Source organism: Carcharodon carcharias, chromosome 3 (assembly GCF_017639515.1).
Source record: "Carcharodon carcharias isolate sCarCar2 chromosome 3, sCarCar2.pri, whole genome shotgun sequence".
Taxonomy (NCBI): Eukaryota; Metazoa; Chordata; class Chondrichthyes; order Lamniformes; family Lamnidae; genus Carcharodon; species Carcharodon carcharias.
This window is the reverse complement of record NC_054469.1, coordinates 39,330,955-39,349,008: the sequence shown is the minus strand read 5'-3', so window position 1 is coordinate 39,349,008 and position 18,054 is coordinate 39,330,955. Positions and strand designations below refer to the sequence as shown.

Sequence of the window (18,054 nt, the reverse complement as noted above, 5' to 3'; positions counted from 1 at the left end):
TGTGCTTTCAGTTGTGCTTGCGAATAGTCCTGATCAGGTAACAAAAAATGAACAGACTGCCATCTACAGGACTCAATCCTCAGCTGTAATTCAAATTCACTATCTTCATCAGCCTAGCAAATCAGCATAATAGAGCATTCTTCAAGTGGAAGCAAGACAAGAGGAAAGGATTGGCAACACAAATCCTTTTATGCCTAGTACAGAATGCCTCAGGCACCTTGCTAAAAGAGGAATTATAACAATCAGAGATTTTCCACTCCTGACCCTCATGTTAGTCGATATTGTAAATAATTCTCTTCAGACGTTGTCCCTCTTTCCTTTAAACTTGCCGTCATCACCTCTCTCCTCAAAAAACCAACCCTTGACCCCACTATCTTTGCAAACTAACGCCCCAACTCCAACTGCCCCTGCCTCTCCAAAGCCCTTGAATATGCTGTCACCTCCCAAATCCACTCCCATCTTTCCAGGAACTCCATGTTTGAATCCCTCCAATCATGTTTCAGGCCCTGTCACAGCACCAAAACAGCTTTTATCTAAGTCTCAAATGACACCCTATGTGACTACGATCAAAAGGTAAACTTCCTCACCTCGTCCTTCTCAATCTGTCTGCAGCCTTTGACAAGGTTGACCACACCATCCTCCTCCAACACTAATACACTGTCATCCAGCTGGGTGGGACTGCATTCACATGGTTCTATTCTCACCTAATTGTAGCCAGACAATCACTTGCAATGGCTTCTCTTCCTGATCTTGCACTATTACTTCCGGTGCTCACCAAGGATCTATCATTAGCCCCCTCCTATCTACATGCTACTCCTTAGTGACATTATCTTAAGGCACAACATTAGGTGGCATATATGTTGACAACACCCAGCTCCACCTCACCACCACCTCTATCGACTTCTCCACTGTTGCTAAATTATCAGACTGCTTATCCGAAATCCAGTTCTGAATTAACAGAAATTTCCTCCAGTAAAATAGTAGGAACACTAAAGTCATTGTTTTCAGTCCCTGCTCCAAACTTGATTTCCTAGCTGCTGCTTCATCCTTTTCCCTCTCTACAGTCTGAGGTTAAACCAGTCTGTTTGCAACTTTGGTATCACCTATGTTCCTGAGATGAGCTTCTGACATCACATTCATGGCATCCCTAAGAACAGGTATTTCCATCTTCGTAATATTGCCCAACATCACCCCTTTCTCAGCTCCTCTGCTACAAGAGCCCTCATTCATGCCTTCATTACCTTGAGACTCGAATATTCTAACACACTCCTGGTTGATCTCCCATATTCTACCCTCCATAAACTTGAGATCATCCAAAAATCTGTTACCCGTGTCTTAACTCACAGTAAGTCCCATCCCCCGTCACCCCTGTGTTCACTGAACTACACAGGCCCTAAGTTCTGGAATATCCTCCCAACAGCTCTCCATCTCTCTACCTCATTTTCCTCCTTCAGGATACTCCACTTTGACCTAAAATCACCTTACTTTTGCTCCTGTGAAGCACCTTAGGAAGCTACATAACATTAAAGGTGCTATATAAGCATAATTTGTTGTTGTTAAGCTATCAAATCAAATTACTTGACCTATCTTGAAAGAGTTTCGGTGATTGAACACTGAGTTTCTCGTAGGATAAACTGACTTGGAGTCGCAGGATTCCCTGTAGATGTGATTGTTCTGGTTGCTCTGATGCTGGAGATTTGAACATGCTTTGATTCGTGACTGCGATGGTGCAAATTAAGACCAGGGCAAAGCAAGGAATTGGAATCGGAAGCTTAGGAGTGCAAATCCTAAAATCTTTGCAATTTCAGCAGAGAATGTTGCAGATAGTTCACGTATCTCAGAACAGACCTTCAGACTGTCCCTCTGGTAATGTCTGAGGCAAGAAATTTGTGCGATTTTCATGGATTTAGAAATTATCCATAAGAAGTTACCCCCACTCAGGCGAGATGCACTGTCAAGGTACAGAAACTGGTATTCCATTGCTACTTGGAATCTAATCTCATTGAAAGGCTTTGCAACATAGAAACTGCAAGCCTTTAACCCCCTTTGGTGAAGCTCCACTTGCTGATAATTTTGACGAAGAATTCGGCATGAGCACAAAGCAGCTTTTTTTTTGCTCAAATTATTGAAGAGTCAGCGTTCACTTTCTAAATTCTATGAGCAGAGAAGAGCCACGAGCATGATCCCTAGTGTTAGAGGTCTGAGTTCTGAGGGCAGACTGAAAAAACTTAGGCTTCTTAGTCTTGTAAGGTGGCCTTCCAGCAATGATCTTATGGAAGAACATAAGATAGTTAACAGGGTGAAAAAACATTTACTTTGAAGTAACTTGAATGAGGGGAAACGTGTTTAATCTAGGAGTGGGGAATCTGATATCAGGAAGTTCTTCACACAAGTGGCCAATACATGAAGTGGCCCTCTGGATAGAGCAGCGGAGAGAAAAGGCATGTAATCATTTAATAACCAATTGGATACTGCAATGGGGGACTTTACGCATTTCTGGATGGATGAACTTAGAATGGCCTCCCTTATCTGTAATTGTCTTGTGATTAGAAGCTAGAGTACACAGAGGAAAGGACTCCAGCTGCAATGTGTAGTGATATCTTAAATGCATTCAGGAAGAACATTCGGTTTTTGCTAGGAATACCAAACAGAGAGAAACCTTCACCAATGCACTTACCAAATTGCTCCATATAGTGGCCGATAGGAAATGCCACAGACAGCATCCTTAGCTCTGAAACGAAAGGGAGCAATTTTATCTATTGCTAACTTTTGGCAGCCAGCTTGGTCGAGATTAAGAACAATCCAATCTACTTATATTGGTTTATAAAAAGATTTTTTTTTGCTGTTTCCTCTTGCAGGTCTAAACATGAAGGAGGCCCAGGTTGTTGCACTGTCAACAGGGACAAAATGTATAAACGGAGAATACATTAGTAACCGGGGTCTAACACTTAACGATTGCCATGCTGAAATTGTGGCACGGAGATCTTTTCTTCGTTTCCTTTACTCTCAGCTGGAACTACACTTAAGGTAAACAAAAAAATAATCCTGATTGTTGTTCATCTTAACTCTTTGCTCTACCACGAAGTCCAGATGAGTAGACTGTCTTCTTAAAGACCCAGAATTATTGTCTTCTCCAGATTGCCTCTGCCTTGATGTTAAAATCCTTAACCTCATTTTCAAATCCTTCTGTGGCCTCGCCCTCCCCTACCTCTGCATCTCCTCCAGCCCCACAACCCTCCAGGATATCGGCATTCAGCTAATTCTGGCCTCTTGAGCATCTCTGATTTTAACTGTTCCATCATTGGCAGCTGGGTCTTCAGCTTCCGAGGCCCAAAGCTCTGAAATTGCCTCCATAAACTTCTCTGCCTCTGTATCTCACTTTCTTCCTTAAGATGTTCCTTAAAACCTACCTATCGCTTTTGAACAAGCTTTTGACCTTCTGCCCTATTATTGCTTTATGCGGTTTGGTGTCAAATTTTACTTTGTAATGCTCCTGTGAAGGACCATGGGATGTTTTGTTATGCCAAAGGTGCTATATAAATACAAGTTGTTGTTCTTGTTGCCTGCTACACAAACAAGACTGTTTATTGTGTGGGCGAGATTACGTTGATTCCAGAGATGTGGGGTTTGTCTTATGAGGAGAGATTGAGCAGTTTAGGCCTACACTCGCTAGAGTTTAGAAGGGTGAGAGGAGATCTAATTGAGGTATATAAGATGCTAAAGGGGATAGACGAAGTAGATGTGGAGCGGATGTTTCCCCTTGTGGGGCTTTCTAGAATGAGAAGCCATAGTTTTAGGCTAAGGGGTGGTAGATTTCAATCAGAAATGAGGAAGAGTTTCATTTCTGAAAGGGAAGCGAATCTGTGGAATTCACTACCTCAGAGTGCAGTGGATGCCGGGACGCTGAATAAATTTAAGGAGGAGATGGACAGATTTTTAATTTGTAACGGGTTGAAAGGTTATGGGGAGAGGGCGGGAAGTTGGAGTTGAGGCCGAAATGAGATCAGCCATGATCGTATTGAATGGCGGGGCAGGCTCGAGAGGCTGAATTGTCTACTCCTGCTCCTAGTTCTTATGATCTTGTGTGAGTCTTAAACAGCTCAGGGTGCTTTTTAATATTTGCCTAATTTAGAATAATGCCCTGAATTTTTCCCATGTCGGGCATGCGTGATCAGCCAGCCAGTGTGAAACGCACCCTGAAAATCTCGGAGCTACCAGGGTGGGCCAGGAAGAGAGTGGGCGACAAACTCACCGTGGGCATGGGTGAGCGCTTCAAGGGAGCTCCCTGAAGGCAGACAGCCGCCTCAGGGAGCTGCAGACCTGCAAATAATAAAATAAAGCATAAAGAAGCCGCAAAAAATGTCCATGCAGCACAATCAAGCACCCGAAAGCATACCTCGTAAAAATGCTGTCCCCAGATATTTCTTCTTATTTTATTTCCGAACGGATATTTTATCCTGCTCTTGGATGAGGTTTCGTGAAAAATGTAAAGGCCGCCTGGCCGTTTAGCCCATCTGCCAACCATAAGGTTGGGCCATATTCAATTGCTTTCAATGCACCGTTAACGGGCTTGATTGCCTGCTTCATCGTCGGCGGGCTCGCTTTCAACTGCCCACAACTTTACGCCCGATCGGGTCTGGCCCCCGCCCGCCCACGGAACGTAAAATATAGAGAAGCAATTCAAAATTGTGACTTAATTTAAATGACCTGTATTCAGGTGGCCTGTCCCCTTAATGAAACAACCAGCTCCCCTCACTCCCCACCCCACCCCGCTCCATTCATCCCACTGAGGTATGCTCCCATGGGTTCACCCTCCCACCCCCACCCTTTCTCCAGTGGTGAAACCAGCACCAGCTCTCTGCTGTTTGAGGTGTTTAGAATGTAGCTTTTAAATAATCTTTTTACTTGCCTTATTATGGAAGCGGGAGGAGGACCAAATCTGGTCCTCTCGGCCCCACGTTAAATTATGACCAGCTGTCACTCATCTCCATGTCTCACTCAATTGCGTTTCTACCTACCCACACCTTCCCCAAGCTGACTCTGCTAAAACAATCCTAAACTAATCTTACTGCCTTCTTCGTTTCTTTCTTCTCAAAATCAGTACTGGCCTCAACCATTCCTTTTGGGAACTTATTCAATGTTAACTCTCTATGTGAAGAAATTTAGCTAAACCTCTCTCCTCATTCTCTGCTTGACATTTTTAAACTGAAGACTGTGCATCTCTGACTCCATTCCAACATTATATATGTTCTTTATCATTCAAAAACTCCCTACCCTCTTTTTAGCCTTCTCTGCATGCTCAGTGGAGATGGTCCAGGTATCTCATCTTCTCTCATGATTATGAAAATGAGCTACAGGCACAGAGAGAAGGAAGTGCAAACACACAAGAGCTGAATTTTAACTCCCAAGAAACGCGTGTGCTGGGCTCCTGTCAGAGCGGAAATGCAGGAGATCGGAAATGGGATCCCAAACCAGCTCAAATCCAACTCAGAGGCAAGGGCGAGGGGCAAGCAACTAATCTGCACAGGGACGCAAGTTGGTCTTTTAAATAATATATTGAGGCTGCGTACCTTCACTTTAATAGTCATTTTATTTTTAACCCCAGGCAGCTGGACTTTGCCAGCCTCAGGAAAATTGATAGATTAAAGGAGACAAGCAAGATTGAGCCCATGAGGTAAGTAGCTTTACAGCACTCCTTGTGGGCCAGGAGGAGCAGGAGTGCTTTCTCCAGTCCTGATAAGCTACCCCTCCCCCCCGCCCAACTACAATTCCCACAATCTGGCGGCTCTCCCCACCCCTGATTACCATCAGAACACCACTGGATGCTCAACCACCAAATGCTCAAATACTTCCACCAACCACCATTGGAGCCCACACCACCCCCCCCACCCCCCCACATCCAACCATCATCTGACCCTCCCACCCGGACCCTCATTGGACCCCACCTCACCACACCTCCCCGCAACAACTCCCACACCACCACTCCCTGGCTACGATCTGGAGTCCCTTACATATCCCAACCCACACCGCAGTCTGAACCACACTCCCATGCGAGCACCGTCACTCCCGCACCTAGCTACTGTCATAGGCTTCAGCCCTGTGGAACAGGCCTCCTATCTGAAAACTCTCTAGCCTGTCAATCAGGCTGCCAGCAACCAGGAACCTCACTTAAAAGCCAACAGTTAAATTCAGGAACAAAAACAAAAATACCTGGAAAAACTCAGCAGGTCTGACAGCATCTGCGGAGAGGAACACAGTTGACGTTTCGAGTCCGTATGACCCTTCATCAGAAGTTCTGATGAAGGGTCTTACAGACTCGAAATGTTAACTGTGTTCCTCTCCGCAGATGCTGTCAGACCTGCTGAGTTTTTCCAGGTATTTTTGTTTTTGTTCTAGATTTCCAGCATCCATAGTATTTTGCTTTTATCTTAGAGTTAAATTCAGGATGTTCAAGAAACTTGTTCTTCTGAGTTTCCTAACCTCACAACAACCACAGGCCACTCCCCACCCCAGCAAGCCCTGCAACAGGACTGACCTCCAGGTTAAAATCCAAACAATGGCCAAAAAGGAGGAGGGAGACTTATAAAAGAAAAAAAATTGAGGCACACAGTGAAAGTGAGAAAACCTTGTTCAAGCATAAGAGGAATCATGAACACCGAGGAATTTACAACGTTTGAAGTAAAACTCCAGTACTTCAATATTCCCTTCCGACAAAATGCTCACTTTCAGGGAGGCCCCGGGCATCTTCTGTCAAGCAACTCAATAGCCTGGGCTCAGGTTTCCCGCCTGTTCTGGAACGGAAAACGGTGTATGAGTTTGGGTGCGCAATTGGGAGGGGGGAGGGAATGGAAATCACAAAACAGCACAATTTACTTTTTTTTTGGTGCTTGTGTGAGCAACATGAAATGCTCCCTGGATAAGCAGGTTGCCATGGTAACCTTTCCAAGGCTCAGCACAGCAATTTCCCAGCTTCCTCTTTCTCAGAAATGTATATCTAATTTCATAATCAGGAACATACTTGTTTGCACATTAACACTTTATCGTTCAAACATTTACAGCGACAGTTTTTGTGTTCTGCTTGCTTCAGTTTGGAGAGAACAGAAACTTTAACCAAAATAAGATGCATTTATTTTTAGAGAACTGAGATTAATGTACGAAATCGTAATATTGAATAGTCTGTAAATGCAGCATTCCCTCCTTAACTAGTCTGTCGATAGCAAGTGCTCTTTTCAATAGATTGCTCCTTAATCGGATGATATGCAACAGAAGAATGAAAACACATTTTTATTATGATAAACAAATATTAGGAGGGTAAATAATTTACAAACTATTTTACTTTCTCTTGCATCCAATCAATTAAGGCACATTTCACAGTAAAAAGATTTGCAAGTAATTTTGGGTTATGACTAATTGATGAGTTGACTGAGAGGTTAAAACCTGGGTTTGAAGAGGCACTGCAATTCTACTGGGAAGAGCAAGAAGAAACCTGTTTACACCACCAACTTGGAATATCTATAATTAAAAGAACAAATCTCTTCCCCTCCCAACCTAGATATGTCATCCACATCCACGTTTGAGAACACGGAATTATTCAACCCGTAGATACTTCTGTATCAATACAAATTTACACATTACCAAAAATTACCAACTAGGTAATACTTACCAACGTCAAAGCTGTTTCTCAATCCACCCAAAAGCTGTCATATAATTTGAAAACAGAAAGTGCTGGAAAAATTCAGCAGGTCATACAGCATCTGTGGAGAGAGAAACACGGTTAATGTTTTGAGTCCAATATGACTCTTCTTCAAAATCCCCACAGATGCTGTCTGTGCTGCTGACTTTTTCCAGCACTTTTCTGTTTTTATTTCAGATCTCCAGCATCCACAGTATTTTGCTTTTACAAAAGTTGTCATAGGTGGTTTGATCACAGACCTTTTCATTTGTCCAGCTTTTTGCTCCATCACACACGTGGCCTAGCAACATGGACAAACTTGTTTCCTAGGAGACATCTCCAATCCAAATGTTAGGCTTCAAGCTTTATTTTTTCACTTGGGAGCGGAGTGTCCTAGAACAAGAGTGCACAAACTTTGGGCCACTTGCAGTCCCCAAGTCCTAGCAATCCAACTCTTGAAGCCGAGGCAACGCAATCCTGTTTGTTCTCCTGTATCACCCTACTTCAAATGAAGCAGCAGAGCACACAGTAAAAATTGTTAAGCGAATTGTTAAACAATTGTCAGGTACAAATTTGGAGGAAACATCAGCTGTCATTCAATCCCAAACTGATGATTTTTTTGTTCATTTATTGTGACACACCTCACACCAGTAGAACACCAGCTGAATCATTTCTTGGAAGAAAGCCTAGAACGACATTTTCGTTACTGAATCCACATTTAGCACAGTCAGTAGAAGAAAAATAATCCAGACAGAAATAGAGTCATGAAAAGGGTAGAGTAAGAGAAAGAAGTCTGAATCTGAACCTGAAGATTAAGGTTAAGGGTCATCATCATAAGTGGTCGAAGTGGCTACCGGGAAGACTCGTGAAAATATGTGGTCCTGGCATATATTTGGTCACATTGTCTGGTAAAGGAAAGGCTACATTTGTACAAAAAGATCATATTTTATCTTCAGAGGTCTATGAAGAAGAAAGCATTGGGAAGAATTAAATGAGTCTGATGAATTAGATAGTTGCAGTACTAGAGTACCAATAATTACCCCAACACAAGTGCCTGAAACTAGTTCAGATCCGAGTCAGTCAGATAGACTTGCCTGATGAAGTGGAAAATTCAGCTGAACGCCAAGGGCAAAATCAGTCTTTGTTGGAGGAAACATCTCTCAGACTTAGGTCCTGCTGTGTCAAGGTCTATCCCCAAGTTCTGAAAGTTTATGTCAAGAAGGAGGTATTCTCTTAAGCTAAATTGGATTTGTAAATAAATGAAAAACAAGAAATGTACATAAGTTGTATGGAATTTGAACATTGTGTTATTTTTCATTAAGGAGGGAGGAGTGTAATAGTACCCTCCTGTGGCCTTTTGCCTATATATGTATGTAAATTAAAACCGGAACAAATCGGTTCATTTGGGTACTTTACTTCCACGTGGCACACAGTCTCTTTTGTAATTCAAAGATGTCACACCTCTCATTGGTGGACAAATCTTGAATTCAATAGCAAGATTTACAAGTGTTTACAACCGTGCACAAGTTAGTGGTAACGTCAATTTAAATTTAATAGTAGGCTGCTGAGGATTCTTGGTACGTCCCGAAACAGCCCAGAAATGTGAACAGCTTAAAAATTCTATGTTTTAGGTTGTGATGCTAAGCCACCTAGAACAGTCTAACTACCCGAGTAATGGTGGTTATGCTTGATTCTGTTACAATCTCCAAAGAGAATAATAACTTTTGGAAAGAGATTTGTATTTCCAGCTACTAACTGAAAGAATAACATGACAAGATTCTATGTTTTAAAACTTTTACTATAACAAATGACCAAAATCACTTTAGATTAAACACTACTTTTTTATTGGCAACTTATACTTGAAACTACAGTGAGGAACATTCCCCTTTTAAACTTACCACATGTTGCACTCTTCACGGAATTATAGTCCTTATGGCAAACAGTCCACGGTTGTTCTCAGTTTCTAATGAGTTCCCAAATCCCTGTTTCACCAAGTATAAACTTCAAGTGACCATCTCCAGGCACTTTTCTCAGTTTTCAGAGTTTCTTAAATCCAGCACCAGCAGTAAAATATATTCTGATGATGATTCTTTTTGTCTCTGCTGATTATGCAGAACTGCTCTGTCTGTAATATTTATTGATTTGTAGGGAAGCCTGTAACCTGATCTGAAAATGGCTTCCTCTGCCTTATTCCTTAAGGCAATATGAAACACATTAATCTTGCAAACAGGTAGAATGTTGATTAGATATTTGTGGCCCCAAATCCCTTTCATCTTAGAAGCAAATGAACAGTGTTACAGCACATCGATTTACAACCCAATATCTTCAACATCTTTCTGGGATTCTGGGAGCCTCGGGGCTGGATTTTATGCTCCTCAATGGCCAGGTTAAAGATGGGGAGGGGACGGCTAGTAAAATCCATTGTGTGGCCTTTGTGCTGTCAACCTGCCCACCCCTGACCTGTATGAATTTTTTCAGAGGGCAATGGAGGCATTGGAAGACCCAGCCTTGGGCCTGTTCAGGCCCTTAAGTGGCCAAATAGGGGCCTCATCCAGCCCCTACCTCCATTTTACCCAATGACAGGGTGAGGCCCACACAAAGCCATTAACACAGTAACGTTATCTACATGGCCTATCAAATGTGACCCCCTACTACCTATTACCCTATTCACCAGAGCCTGGCAGACGTCCCTGGTGAAATCCCCCTCCACTTACCTTGTTGTCCGGCTCCAACGACAATCTCTATTGGGGATTGCCTGTAATCCCAGCAGTGGCCACCGCTCCTGCCTAGCGTTGCTGGTGTACAAAGTTGCTGGCTTACCGATTGGCAAGCAGTTCTCTAAGGTGGGATTGCCTGTCCCTGAGGGGTGTGGAAATCCTACCTCTAGCCTATTAATGGCCCATGACAGCTGTCCTTCCAGTGGGCGGACTCCCCACCAACTTTTTAGCTGGGGCAGGTTAGACCAGGGGCCATGGCACCCCATAAAATCCAGCTCCCAGGGTCTACTCATGGTAAACTCAGAGACTGCTGCCATTGTAGTGCCAATTATTGGTCACTTATAGGCGTCATTCTGTCCCAGCCGCTATTTTACGCTGGTGGGGGAGACACATTCCATGCAGGAAGGAGGTTGGTGTCAGGCAAGCAGGGGTGACATCCTATGGGGCACCTCCTCCAATGTCACACCCCCCCCCGTTAACCTTCCTCTTGTACCCTGCCAACTCCACCCCCCCCACCCCATCCACCTACTTACTCCCTTGCCCCAACTCACCCCTCTCACTATGACCCTCCATCCATGGACTTCCTTTTCAGTCCAGGCTTCTCAGCAGTGGGGACTACCCTTGGTGCTGCTGAGATTACAGAACTACCGGCAAGCCAATTCGACTGACCGGCAGCTCTCTAAGGCAGGACTTCCTCCCGAGAAAGGGGCACAAGTCTTGCCTTAAATTAATTAACACTCCTCCCAGTATTAAGTTGCTGTTGGGCAGCCAGCAGGGTCATGGGGATGATGCCACCCTGTAAAATCCAGCCCCTTATTTGCCTCAGTGACAAACTTTGTTCCCGTGAAACATCTTGGGATGTTTTACCAAGTTAAGGGCAGTATATAAATGCTATTTGTTGTTGTAGAATAATACTAGTAAAGGTGGCCAGTGGATAAACCTTACACGACCTGAGAAACCAGAATATTATTGCTAGTGACGTGGTGACCAGGATGTTGATACTAAATTTGTCATCAGCTGAAAGAGTCCAAGGTAGATGGATGGGGAATTCTTCTACAACAGCTGTCAGTTTAGTGTTGTTGCTAAATCAAGAACTGTCCAGATGACTAGGGAAAAGCAAGGCACAACACTAGTCCATTGGCAGTCGTGTCTGCAGCTTCCTTGGTCCTAAACTTTGGAATTCCTCCCTAAACCTCTCTGCCTTTCTACCTCTTTCTCTCCTCCTTTAAAACGACCCTTAAAACCTACCTCCTTGCCCAAGCTTTTGGTCACCTATGAGTGGCATTGATTGATGACTCAAAAGGTAGATATCTACTGTGGGCAACAACTCGCAACAGGCCACAGCTGTTTGTGGAGCTTTACTCCGTCAAATTGGCTGCTGCTTTTCCCGTAATAGAACATTGCAAAAGTACTTGAGTGGGTGGAAAGTGCTTTGGGACATCCTGAGTAAATGGGAGTTCTTCCTTTCTTTACCTAGAAGCAGAAGGAGTGCTATTTGTATTTAAAACCCTTTTATCAGATCAAGAATTTTTTTAGGACATTTTTTCAATTCTACCTTTCAAGCCCAATGATTACCATATGCCTGACAGTTTTCGAGATTTGAGTAGACATCCAGCTGGGAAGCAGTCAAATGATAATGACATTTGTGCCCAACGTCCCCCACACCTTTGTCTCATGTCAGGAGCATCCTGCAGCTCCCTGGGTTCTGAGGTTGCACAGTAGTGCAGTCAATTTGTTTATGGATTTGTAGGGACCATTATGTTGTGGCTTCTGAATTTCTCATAAACTGAAAACAGAAAGTACTAGAAATGCTCAGCAGGTCAGGCAACATCTGTGGAGGCAGAAAGAGTTCATGTTTCAGGTCAATGACCTTCTTTCAGGCAAAATAAAGTAAGCTAGAGTCGGCGAATTGGGCTAGATACCCAGGACTTGATACTTACCCTGGAAATGTTAGATAGTTTTAAAACTTGGTCTAACTCCTGGGTAACACCACAACCGACGCCCCACAATCACCCCTGCCAACCACTCGACTATCATCCCCCAGTCCACCCAACTTCCCCCGACCACTCGGTAACCTGCTCCACTTGATCCAACTAGCCCTGAACACCTGACTCCCCCCAGCAACCTGAATCTTCCCCACCCAGACCGCCCAAATTCCACCCAACTAGATCCAACTATGCTCAACCATCTGATTACACTCCCGTCCAGACTGAAATATTCACTTCACCCACCTACCTACCTTAGTCACTCACCCACCTACCCACTCACCCACCTATCAACTCACCCATCTACCCACCTCACCAACCTACCCACTCACCCACCTAACCGCTCACCCATCCACCCACTCACCCACCTGCTCAACTTACTCAACTGCCTCCTCATTCACCTACCCACTCACCCACCTACCAACTCACTAACCTATCTACTCACCCACCTAACCACTCACCCACCTACCAACTTGCCCACCTACCCACTCACCCACCTGCCCACCTCACCAACCAAACCACCTACCCACTTCAACCATCTACCCACCTCGCCCACTTACCCAGCTACCCATTCACTAACCCACACTCATTCAGTAGAAGACTGGACCTTTAAATACTTACCAGAATACACAGCCGGTGCCGGGGGTGGTCGGGGGCGGGGGGAATTGGAGGGGTTGGGGGTGGGTTGAAGGAGGGGTGGGGGAGGTGTGTGGGGAGGTGTCCTGTCCTACCCCAGCTCAAACTGCTACATTTCCCCCAGAAACGCTGTGCTGCCCGTTTCTCCTCCAGCCGGGATCAGAAGATCCTAAAAGAAATGGACAGTAGCATCGGGTCAGGAAAATCTTTGCGCCCAACACCAATGTGCGCAGCATTGCCACTGACCAGAAGATTCAGGCCAATGACTCTGTTTCTCTCTCCATGGACACTGCCAGACCTGCTGAGTATTTCCAGCATTTTCTGTTTTTACTTCGGACTTCCAGCATCTGCAGTATTTTGCTGCGGCATTAGTCTCTGTTATAATTGTTTAATGTTCCTCCTATAAAGCTATTGCCTTGCTGCCAAGTCTCACATTTCCCCTGTTGTAACTCTGCAGTATTAATGCACAAAGTGCAATCTGGAAAGTCCGCTGCCCAAATGGTGGGGCGCAATTGGTTGCACTAATTCCGCCTGATACCACAAAGTAATGGTGCTGTTAAGTTGCAGTGTGTGCCCTTTGCAACTGTTGCCAACATTCTTTGGGTGCCTCAAGACTAAGGAACTGAATCAGATCAGGAAATCCTGGTGTCGGGCAACTTTCGTTTGCATTAGGAATGATGTAAGGTAACAGAGATGGGATCAATTCAGGAGTAATTCCAGTGGATTCCTGCAGGAGGAGGAAGCAATGTTACATCAAACTTCATATTCAAGCTCAGAGTTAGTACGGCGATTCTCAAAAAATGAAACCGGCCAAACTAAATCCATTTCTGAATGGACCACTCCTATGTAACAACACAAATTATGAAGTGTTTATATTAATGCATATCTCAGGCTATACAGTCCAGAGGCAATACCTTAGTAAAATGACTCATTGACCTCGATCCTTGGAGATCTCCCTGATGTTTGCATAGTTACCAGTGCACAAACCACGACCTCAGCAACCAACTCGCTGGGAGGTTAGCTACCAGTGACAGGGCCACCTGAAACTCTACGTGGATGATGCTGCCTCGCACTCTTGGTGTGTGACAATGTCAGCTGTGGAGCTGGCCAGTAGCAAAGTGATATGCTGAGGGCAGTTCCAGAACCAGTAACCATGATGCTGGCCAGCCAAAGCATCGTTTTCCGCTCATACACTGGTGCTTTTAAATAGCCACCAGCAACCATGGATTGCATTTTGATAGCACCTTGGATAACATGGGCACCCTTTTTCAGAATCACATTACTCACTCTTTAAAGGGGAAGGGTGGAAATAAAAAAAGGGCCTAAGCATTGGCTGCTTCCCTTAGCTGGACATCATTCACAATTATGGCCGAGAGCATCAGGATTGCCAAGTCTTCAGGTTCCCTAAGCAAAAGCTGTCGCTGATTGTCAGAGAATTAAGCTGAGCCTGAGTGCAGGATTGTATGCCACATTGTCTGTCGGGATGTAGCAGATTGTTAATGGGCCTGCATGGTCCAAACTTGGACAATGGGGCCACATTAGCCAGTCAGGCTGTGTGACTTCAGGGTCCCACCGTTTGTGGGGGATGCCTACGCAGGTGCACTCCTCAAGATGGCGTCTCACAAGAGCCATGACAGAAGTGACTGCTGGCACAGTGCGTACCTCACAGCACTTTGGCTGAAGAAGTTTCCCTTGAATTTCATAATGATTTTATTGGTAACTATCTTCTGCTGATGGCTTCTAGTTTTTGAAGACATTCCCTGGGCACAAATTTCATCTCCAAAGTGTGGTGAGAACTTGCGACCACAGGGACTAATTGAGGTGAATAGTATAAAAGGGAGGCTAAGTAAGCATATGATGGAGAAAGGAATAAAGTTATGCTGATACAGTTAAATCAAGAAGGATGGAACAAGGCTCAAGTGGAGCATAAATGACAGCATTTAGTAGTTGGGCTGAATGGCCTGTTTCTGGGCTGCATATAAGTCTTTGTAAAACAGAAATAACCAACTGCTTTGTGGTGTAGAGATAGATATTGAACCCAAGGGCATTGGTCAAGTGGACTGCTTTGCACCGGATGACATTGAGCTCTGAGTTTCATTGCAGCTGCACTTATCCAGGTAAGTCATGCTTACTCCATCATTCACCAAACTTGATTCTTGTAGTAATAGGGGAGGCTTTGAAGGATCAGGCGGGTGAAACACTTGTCACAGAGTCACCAGTCTCTGCCCTGTTCTTATATTCATGGTGCTGTAAAAGCTAAGACAGCAGCTAAGAGGGGGAAAGCTGCTTCAGGTGGAATACCACCTCCTCAGTGTAGTCTCCTAGGCCCGTCCATCTTCAGCTTCTTTATCAATGATCTTCCTTCCATCATAAGGTCAGAAGTGGAGATATTTGCTGATGATTACACAATGTTCAGCACCATTCACAACTCCTCAGATACTGAAATAATTCAGGTCCAAATGCAGCAAGACCTAGACAATATCCAGGCTCAGGCTGACAAGTAGCAAGTAACATTTGAAACACACAAGTGCCAGGCAATGGTCATCTCCAACAAGACAGAAACTAACCATCATCCCTTGACATTCAATGGCATTGCCATCACTGAATCCCCCACTATCAATATCTTTCGGGTTACCATTGACCAGAAACTGAACTGGACTAGCCATATAAATACTGTGGCTACAAGAGCATCTTGCAGTGGGTCACTCACCTCCTGACTCCCCAAAGCCTGTCCACCATCTACAAGGCACAAGTCAAGAGTGTGATGGGATTTCTCCTCTTGTCTGGATGAGTGCAGCTCCAACAACACTCAAGAAGCTTGTCACCATCCAGGACAATGCAGCCCACTTGATTGGCACCCCATCCACAAATATTCACTCCCTCTACCACCATTGCACAGTGTGTACCGTCTACAAGAAGCACTGCAGGAATTCACCAAGGCTGATTAAACAGCACCTTGCAAATGCACAACCACTACTATCTAGAAGGACAAGGGCAGCAAACACATAAGAACACCACCAACTACATGTTCCCCTCTAAGTCACTCACCATCCTGGCTTGGAAATATATTACTGTTCCTTCACTGTCACTGGGTCAAAATCCTGGAACTCCCTCCCTAACAGCATTGTGGGTGTACCTACACCACATGGACTGCAGCGGTTCAAGAAGCCAGTTCACCACCACCTTCTCAAGAACAATTAGGGATGGGCAATAAATGCTTCCTAGCCAACGATGCCCACATCCCATCAATAAATTTTAAAAACGGGAGCTCTACAAGTGTAGGTGGCAAGCCCCATCCATGCTCATGTTTCACGCTGGGCCGGCCTTAATTGATCCACCGGCGTGAAATCGCCTTCCAGCCCCGACCACCACCCGACATGGGTGAAATTCTGCCCAATGTAGCTGATACAACTAGAGTCGTCTTCCAAACCTCTCTTATTACAAATTACAAAAGACTGCTCACTTAAGCAAGACTGCACATTTTACCAACCAAATGTTCATCTACGTTGTGCAGTGAATGGGATGTAGCATGTTCTTCTATTCCTGGCTAAGATCAGATATAGTGCAGATTGTCGGCTGTATGCTCCTGGGAGCAAGTATTCACCTTTCGTGCTCTTAGCACAGGCACTTCTGTATCTGGAGCACTAAAGGTGAAAATTTATCCTGGTTTCTCTGACAATTAGAACTCTTAACTTTGATGTTTTCTTATATTGGAACCTGTTTTTTTGCTCTTTTCACGCTGTCATGACCTAGAAGTGTGGTTTATCCAAGTGAAGTATATCAAAGATGAGCACCAATTTGAAGCCTTTTAGGCCAAAAGAAACCTTTCCTGTCATGGTTACAGAAATTGATGCACCATCAACATCCTAATAGGATATCCTCCCTCCCCCACTGCTTCACATAGGGCAACCTTTACAGATATTGGGCCAGCTAGTGCTGGGATTATATTGACACACTAGCGGAACTTGTCATTAATTAACTCTTATAATACATTTTGTGTGAAGTAAGTCTGCAAGTTGCTCCATCATTATTATCCCCAAAAGCTGATAAAACTCCCTTATAGCTGCCCATAGAACTGAATGGCGATCATGAAATTGCCAGATTTATAACACTAGTATGATTTTTTTCCTCACCGCAGCCATTTAGCACTGGTAATTAATGTCAGAGAGGACCTTGTTAATGGTGTATTTTATAATACTGACATGACACTCAATCATGGCACTCAACAAAGCCAATAATGAAGCTGTGGAGGCTCACTCCAGCAGGTAGTGAATTATTCCTAACAGTTTTGAAACTTTTCATCTGTCTTGGCAGTATTTTTGGGCCAGTCTTGCCACCCACACTCTTGTTAGCATCAGAAGGCAACCATTTTTAGGACACAAGTCTTTTCAGAGACTCAGGGCTGGATTTTCATCTTAGAGGAGGTAGCGGGAGCCGTGAAATTTCCTAGCTTGGAATGCCCATCTCAAGAAAAAGTGCCTCAACAGCATGATTTTCATCCCGGGGTGATGAGTGCATGCTGGAGTCAAGCCTGCCATCCCCGGATACAGATCAGAGGCAGTCACGTGGGCTGCCGAGTGCCAAGGCAGGGTGGTTAAAATGCCTGTCTCGGTTCTGTCCCTGTTGTGTTGTTCGATATTAGGTCCTCTAGCCCTCACTGCTCACCCACTCCTTTGCCCAATTCATGATAACCCATGCTCCTCACCCACCCCCAATAGCCCCGCAGTGTTGACCACATAGACATCCATTATGTTTATCAGAACTGGTGCACACAAGGGGAAATATTGTTGGTGTGATTGCTTCTTTTCTTAATATATTTTTCAGTGGCTCAATGTTTACTTGCATAACTTAATGAGGTATCAAGTGAACATAGTTTTTGCTATTTATGCTTTAAAGGTCTGGTTGATTGGTACTTTCACAGGGTTGTAATAATAGCGGGTTTGTAAAGAAAGTTACGAATGACTGTTTTTAAAGCTTTTTCACACATGCCACTGTGAACTATAAGGTTCATTGGTTCTGTACAGAGGGTAGACTGGGCTAATGG

The 18,054-nt window shown here is 44.4% G+C and overlaps 1 protein-coding gene across 1 annotated transcript in view; it reads left to right on the top strand.

Annotated features, from left to right (window-relative positions):
* adarb2 (adenosine deaminase RNA specific B2 (inactive)) overlaps positions 1–18,054 on the top strand; it is a 383,590-nt gene that overhangs the window by 224,049 nt on the left and 141,487 nt on the right. The window contains exon 5 of the mRNA XM_041183928.1: positions 2,859–3,027. Coding sequence (XP_041039862.1) covers positions 2,859–3,027 — 169 coding nt within the window. The remainder of the gene's footprint in view (positions 1–2,858; positions 3,028–18,054) is intronic.